This window comes from Aplysia californica, unplaced genomic scaffold, assembly GCF_000002075.1.
Source record: "Aplysia californica isolate F4 #8 unplaced genomic scaffold, AplCal3.0 scaffold00021, whole genome shotgun sequence".
NCBI classification, from domain to species: Eukaryota; Metazoa; Mollusca; class Gastropoda; order Aplysiida; family Aplysiidae; genus Aplysia; species Aplysia californica.
Genome location: NW_004797291.1, coordinates 1,768,016 through 1,776,186, shown reverse-complemented (window position 1 = coordinate 1,776,186; position 8,171 = coordinate 1,768,016). Strand labels below are relative to the sequence as shown.

At 39.9% G+C, this 8,171-nt stretch overlaps 1 protein-coding gene across 1 annotated transcript in view; it reads right to left on the bottom strand.

Annotated features, from left to right (window-relative positions):
- LOC101853668 (solute carrier family 15 member 4) overlaps positions 1-8,171 on the bottom strand; it is a gene marked incomplete at its 3' end in the record, with an annotated part of 59,443 nt that overhangs the window by 18,868 nt on the left and 32,404 nt on the right. Inside the window, 2 exon segments of the mRNA XM_013087599.1 lie at positions 1,072-1,170; positions 6,829-6,992. Coding sequence (XP_012943053.1) covers positions 1,072-1,170; positions 6,829-6,992 — 263 coding nt within the window.

Genomic DNA, 8,171 nt, shown 5'->3' with positions numbered 1-8,171 from the left:
AGAGAGAGAGAGAGAGAGAGAGAGAAAGAGAGGATCTATAAGTGCAAGTATGCGAGTTTGTGAGGGTGGGTGGGTGAGGCGGATGGGTGGAGGGTAGGGCGAGGGGGAGAGAGAAAGTATGTTGGTAGAAATATCTTCTTGAATACTTGAAACAAATTTTAATGCGCCACGCAATGACGGGGTGGGTTCTGGGGCTGGTATTCATGAAATTGACCAAGCAAGGTGACGAAATTTTAATTTGTTAAGTGTTTTACGGCACTTGCAACACAAAATAGGTCATAGATAAGCCGAAGATTAGAGGTGTTACTAGAGAGAAACATACACAGAAAATAAGGAAGGGAGATGAGGACGATAGATGTTTGGTAGGAAAGAAGGACTATACCACACTAGAGACCACGTCAACCACCCACAAGGCGACGAAGTTCAAGGTTCAAAGGCTTAAGGTCAAAGGGGTCAAAGTAGATGTTACTTGTACGACCTTCTAATATTCTTCTCTCCCCCCTCCCTCCACTCCCTCTCTCATTGTCTGTCTTTCTCAATTTATCTCTTTCACTTTTCTATTGAATGGTCTAGCAACCTGTCTTCTAATAGACCTGTTTGGTATATTGTAAGGAACCAGTACTCAGTGAAAAAAGTCTGACCTGTCTGTTTCTTGTCGAAGAACCACGAAAACGTCCAACCTTCTATGTTTTAAAATGTTTTAGTAAGCGTATTGCGCACTTGCAACACAATTAGGTTATATAAGAGCCGAGGGTTAGAGTTGATACAAGAGAGTAACAAACATAAAAAAGAAGAAGGAGAGATAAGGATGAAATATGTTTGATGGGAAAGATGGAGCAAGGCACACAAGGGTGAGGTTACAAAAAGACAACATCATACTCCTCAACCTAAAAGAAAAACACAAATAATATTTAAAAAGCAACATTGAAAATGAAAAAAAAAAAGAAGAAAAACGACGAAATACACCCCATCAATCCCCCCCCCCACAAGACAACAAAAGCCAAACAACCTTACGAAAAATAATCCCCAGTAAATCTCCAAAGCATGAAATGCATGAACGAGGCGACTCACCCAGGCACATGACGAAGCCAGAGACGAGCACGGCGTAGAACCTCCCTGTATAGGAGTCGGACACCCAGCCTCCCAGCACAGGGAACAGGTACACAAAGCCTGGAAGTAAGAATAGCACAATATTTAATTTGGTTTCTTTTCCTCGATTCTTTTTCCAATAGCACGGGGAGGAGGAGGGGTGGGGTGAGGGAGGAGGATGACAGTGAAAGTAAATAAAATAGAAAAAAAGGTGGGGGCAGTGACAATGATGGCAAATAAAGACAGAACCTACTCCTCCCTCCTTCCTTTTGATCTATCGATCTTCCATTTGGAGTCCAGTAAATATTCACCCCTCCAAATACACCGGGAGATTTTAAAAAAAAAGGGGGGGGGGGGAGGGCAGTGACAATGAAGGTAAATGAAGACATAACCCACTCACTCCCCATTCCTTTCCTTTCGACATTTCGATATTCCAGCGGGGTCAAGAAAACACTCGCTGTTCCAAAGGGCAGACGGCAGATCAACAACCAGCTGTCCAGATGTACATCTACAGAGCCCAAAATTTTGATGAAAAATGTACTTGTGCAGTATCTTAATCTATGATGTCGGTTGCATGTGCTAATAAAATGCATGTTACTTGTCAAAATTCAAATTCTATGTGTTGAAAACGGCAAGAAAAATACAAAACTCAAGAACAAATTTTAAAGAATGAAACACTATTTCATTATTCTTCTGAAAGATTTTGCTTTCCGGGCTAAGAATAGTTTTATAGCTTGTTGACAATATGGTTTTGTCACTTCCAAGAAATACTCTTTATTTATAACTTGAAATTCTCCGGGCACTCATCCAAATAAACCAAGGGCTGGTTTGTCAACATAAAGTTTTCACCAGATTACATTTTAGGCTTATAATATAAAGGGTAAAAAATACACTTATGCCCTTTTGCCCTGTCCTTTATGCCATGATATAAAAAGAACCCCAGCATGTCAGTCTAACTCCTCCATTTTTTTCATATATTATTCTTTGTTCGCCGACGCCAGCTTAAGACAACGTTTGAAAGACTTAGCGCTTTCGTAAACTCGTCATCTGGGCGAGCTGGTGCCACATCAATAGACGCTGCATTGCAGAAGGTAGGCTGACAAAGGTGCTTGAAAAAATTCCTTTTGTGATTAATACAATTACATGTCTTTTACGCCCCTGTCTCATAAGATTTCCCGGGACGCGATGATGGTTTCACCCTCTGCCCCGCCCCCTTCCTGCTTCCCTGCCCCTCCCTAGCCCCTTCAACCCACTACCCCCCCCTCACCTCAGCCGTATCTCACCCACCTTTCCGCTTGAGTGGAGTTTAGCAGTTTGCACGAGCGCACCAGGTTTAATGGCCAACCTTTGATAATATACTTTTTTGCCTCCTTCAAATTGCTCGTGAATTTTATGAAAAGAGGAGTTAAAAAAATGCGTCCACGAAATAGAGTAATGTGTTCGATATGAAAAAGTCCTTTCTGTCCGCTAATGCCACCTAGGTGTTTGCACAGGGCACACACTCGCTGATTGCCGTCAAGCTATGACATGGTAAAAATGACTTCTTTTCTCGGTACGTCTGACTTGCAACAAGACGACTTCCTGTTCAGCGAGTTTTTTTGCGTGCACACTTTTTTCTCTTTTTGTCCATTTCATTTTTTTGCTAAAATGCAATAGCGCCCCTTTCAGCATTTCGCGAGGGACTTGAATTTGTGATTTTTTTTTCAATTGCGAAAAACGCAAACCCAAACAAACAAACAAACAAATAAACAAACGAACAAACAAACCAAAAAAACGAACAAACAAAAACAAACCGTTGTGCAGTGATCCTATCTAATTTGCAGACAGAGAATTTGTTATAAAATATGTCGTGTAGTTTCACGGGTACTCTGTGAGACACAACAACAAGTTCTGTCTGTTCTCAACAACAATTACGTGGGCAGGTGATTGGATGACGCCACCGGTAGGGTGCCTGCTACTTCTCTCTCTCTCTCTCTCTCTCTCTCTCTCTCTCTCTCTCTTTCTCTCTCTCTCTCTCTCTCTCTCTCTCTCTCTCTGTCTCTCTCTGTCTCTCTCTGTCTCTCTCTGTCTCTCTCTGTCTCTCTCTGTCTCTGTCTGTTTCTGTCTGTCTGTCTGTCTGTCTGTCTGTCTGTCTGTCTGTCTGTCTGTCTGTCTGTGCTTTTCGGTCTGTCTGTTTTTTTCTTGGTTTCCCCCGCCCCGCACCAAATGACCGTAATGGTGTCGAGGTGCTCCTCTTTAGACAACCGTGGGCTCAGATGGCCAGACAATTGGCGTAGTATAAAGGGACCATTGCAAACATTTAATTTGTGCTCGCAGCTACCAAGCTGTGATTTCTAAAAATGATGTAAACGTTCTACGCCCTCGTCGAAACAAATTATATAATAATAATAAATGACATTTATATGGCGCTCAACCCCGAATAAAGTACACAGGCTCTGAGCGCTTTACAATACAGTACAACATACAACAGTAACATGAGACGTTGTGTTCTGACTAAAGAAAATTATTCCAAATATTCATCTTATTAATTTAAAAACAGAAACGACTTCAGCTGACATTTGAATGAATCAAAAGATTTGATTTCTCTCAACGTACTTGGTAAAGCATTCCAGATCTTGGGGCCTTGGTATTCAAATGCCCTTTCACCCATTGTTTTAAGTTTCATAGATGGTAAAATAAATTTCTTTTTGTCAGCTGATGATCTTAAACTGCGAGTTGGAATGTACAGTCTTAACAGATTTGATAAATATGATGGTGCATTATCATTCAAACATTTGTGACATATGGTGGCCAACTTGTACACAATCCTTTTCTCAACAGGAAGCCAATGCAAAGTTCGTAAAAGAGGTTTAGCAGAGTCTCGCTTTCTTTTCCGTAAAACTAAACGTGCTGCATTGTTTTGGACAGTTTGAAGTCTTTTAACTTTCTCCAGTGATATTCCTGATAACAAAGAGTTACAATAATCGAGTTTTGATAAAATTAAACTAGTTACTAGTAAAGCAGTATATTTGGTATTGATCAGATGACGTATTTTACTAATTTTTCTTATTTCTAAATACATGCAGCTGATCAGATGATTTACCTCAGCCGACATTGACAAACTAGAATCAAAATAGATGCCAAGATTCTTAACTTTTCTTGAAAATAAAATTTTTGCATCACCAATTTTAATGTGATCATGGTCAACCTCTTTAACAGACTTTGCACTGCCTGCCAGAATGACTTCTGTTTTATTATCATTTAACATCAATTTATTTTTTTTCATCCAGTTTTTCACTAAGGCAATACAATTTTCAGCACGATGGACAAGTTCATCTAAGTTGGTAAACAGTTATACATAAATTTGGGCATCATCAGCATAGAAATGGTATTTTAAGTCATATTTAACTATTTCCTTGACAAGTGGTTGAGTATAAATGGTGAACAAAACTGGACCGAGGACTGAGCCCTGGGGGACCCCATACTTAAGAGCATGATCTGATGACTTAAGCCCTTTAATAAAAACAGATATAATATAGGAGGCTGGTCATATTATATGTATGGCAACGTGGTGAAATAAGTCGCTAGTCAAAAGAAAATGAAATGGAAGAAATCAACAATTTTCCGCCCGTTGGTCAATTTTCATCAATTCATTTTTGGCTGAACACCCTTTCAATCCACTTAAAAAGACATTCCTTTGCGGATTTTTATTTCGAAAAACGATGATCTAAGGCACAAAAATGTAAATTTAGAATTTTCAAGAACACTCAAGCTTGGGAAGTAACCGAACTTTGACGGCCATTTTCTCGCTAATTTCACCCCTGACACCAGCGACCCACACTTTCTCCAATCGCAAATACCTCGAGTTTTATTCATGATAGATGGGTATTTCATCTACTAAACTAAAAACAAGATGGATATACAAGCTTGAAGATTGTACCGTTAACTCCGTTGGCCCAAAAATTAAATTGATAAGTACCTGATTCTACCGCGTCATGACACATTTGCGCTCGCTGCTTACTTTACTGCAGGTTCTAAAATAGTGAACCTTTCCCAACCTCGTCCACAGAGCTTATATTATGATTTTGAAGGCAAGTAACAATTTATAATTGAAAGGGCAAGCTGCTTCGACTTCGCCCGCCACGGCTGACCCGGGTGGAGCAGGGTACAACATCCCAGAACACGACGGAGACATTCAGTTAAAAAAAAAAGAACTTCTTGGGAATCGAGCTCAAGTCTTCTGCCGAGAACAGATAGCCTACACTACAGATGCCGGTGCACCTTGCTATGAGGGAGGCGAGAGAGTCGCTAATTCAGTTGACATTATGTTCAACTTCTGTGCAGGTGACTTAAAAGAGGAAACAATAATGAAACGACACCCCAAAAAATGCTAAAAAACATAATCTCCCCCCACTCTCCATCCCCTGATGAGAAAGAATTAAAAGAAGGTTCTTATTGTCAAAGCTAATAATTAACTTGAGGCGAAAGGCACTTGAAAGTAAACTTATTTATACCATATAAGAGAGATCTTAAATTAGATCTTTAAATATTATGTTCAAATATTTTTCTTCCATTGTTTCAATTTCTTGAGGCCGAGCCGATTAAAGTGCTACTGATAAGTGTGATGCCCATTTCATTTAAACCGTGAAAACCATGTAAAAAGAGGAAAAGTTTGTGCAAAGAAAGTGTAGCCATTTCAACCCTAATCATTCCTTCGATATTGTTAAGAAGTTGAAATGAACCTCTTTCGTTTCAATTTTACGTAGCTTTTGTATAGTCAGTATTTCAGGGGATGAGAAGTCGAATAAGATATTATATGATGCCTTTGATTTTATATCCTTACAGAAAAAAGGGCACAGTATTAAATCGTCCTTTTTGGCCGTACATCATTTCTTACAGTTAATAAAAGTATTGTTCAATAAAGAAAAAAACCTATTTGCTTCCAGCTTTATTCGGAGTTTTAACAATCTCTTTAGACGATGTACATCATGTATATGTCAAAATACTGAGTCCCATTGTAAGAAGTCGGAAATCGGAGAGCTCTGTCTCCAAGAGCTAGTTCTTTCTGTTCCATTAAACGATGCATTATAGTGCCTGTCTTTACACAACTTGCCAATGTCTTCCGGTTTTTAAAGCTGGACAGTTATCAAAGATGGTGAAAAGGAAATAGAAACATTAGAAAGGAGGTTCCCGATTTACAAATTTCACGGAAGGAAAGAAAATTAAATGTCGTAGTGATGAAAGAATCCCACGTAGGCCGCTCACTTATAAGAACAATTAGGAAGAGACAGTGCAGGTTCTGGGACAACTGAATCAACATAAAGTCGTTGAACATAACACTGATCCCATTCAAAGAGAAGGAGAAGACAAACGAGACATGGCAATTTATCTGAAAAAAACCCTGAAAGGATGCTTGACGTGGAAAGACTAGAATAATAACAACATAATAGTTTAACATTTTCAGAACATACGAGCAAAGAAATGAATAGAAACCCATTAGTTTCGATATCTGTTTCCAGTCACATAGCATTTTCTGATAATGAGGGTGCAGTCGAACCTACTCAAACGGCTACATGTCTAAGACAATCACCTATGCAAAGGATCACGTATCACTTCACCCTTGCGTTATTTAAAAATATTGAAACGACACTGTCTAAGACGCCCACCTGTCTAATGCAAAACACTTTTCTCCTCGGCAATGGGTGGTCGTCTTGAACAATTTCAACTGCATTATATAATAATAAAGTCGTATATATTTACCTAAGAAAACCAGACTGACTGTGGTGGCGTTGACTGTGTCGAAGCCCAGGTTGCTGGTGCAGAAGAGGATCATGTTACTGACCACGCCGTAGAAAGCTGTCCGCTCCATGAACTGGGCGAATAGGATGACCAGTGCCGCGGTCAGTGTACGCCTCTTTAGCGAACTGTGGGAGAGCAAAGATATAAGAACAATACGAAATCTTTACTGGCCGCAGAAGGTAGCAATTACGGTGTGTAATGAAATATAAGAATATATTAAAATCTATAGAGGTGTGATACAAGGTTGTGTCCTCTCTTCCTATCTTTTTAATATCTAGACAGATTTTAGTTTTAGAGAATCTCAAAACCTGCAAGGAGTCACTATTGGGGGCCGCAACATCAGTATCCTGAGATAGACAGACGATACAGTACTGCTTGCAAACACAAACGAATATCTTTCTAAAATTGTGAAATTAGTACAAGTGAACAGCAGCAAGGCAGGCCCCGACATAAACGCCAAGAATACAAAAACAACGGTCTTATCAAAATCTTCTGGAATAAACAACAGACATAACCTTAGATGGGGAGAGAATCGAACAAGTGCACAAATTCAAGTATCTAGGGGCAACAATCACAGATGGTGGAAGAAGTGAAAAAGAAATAAACATAAGAACAGCAGCTGCACAATCAAGATTCAGCTAAATGTACAAACTATTTGAATCCAGGGAACGATCTCTCACTTTAAGAAAGAAAATGCCGGAATACTACATCTTCCCCATATTTTTATATGGCGCAGAGACCTGGACTTTGATAAGGAAAAACGTAAACAAAACAAACGCGTTTGAGATGTGGTGTTATCGTAGAATGGCCAGAAAAAGTTGGGAAACAAAAAAGACAAACAAAGAGGTGTGTCAGATTCTACACACAAGACAAACCCTGCTGAACAAAATAAAATGCAGAAAAATACAATATTTATAAAGACTTATAAGGACACGAGACCATTGTTAGATAGGGGTTTGTAGGAAAGATGTGTGGCAGGAGAGCCAGAGGAAGACAAAGAATAACATGGATGGACAGCACAAGAACTTGGACTGGCCTGGATAGGACAGATGTGCAACGGCAGCTAGCGACCGTGAAAGATGAAGGGTCATTACACGTCAACCTCTGAGTCAGAGATGATACCTCCATGAAATCTAGGTATCTAGGGGATGGGGGAAGGGAGATTGTTTGTGTTTGTTAGTGTGAGGGGGTGAGGTGGGTGAGAGGGAAAGAGGGAGAGAGAGGAGGAGGGAGAGCGACGGAGAGAGACGGAGAGAGAGAAGGAGGGAGAGGAAGAGAGAAGGGAAGAGAGAGAGAGAGAGAGA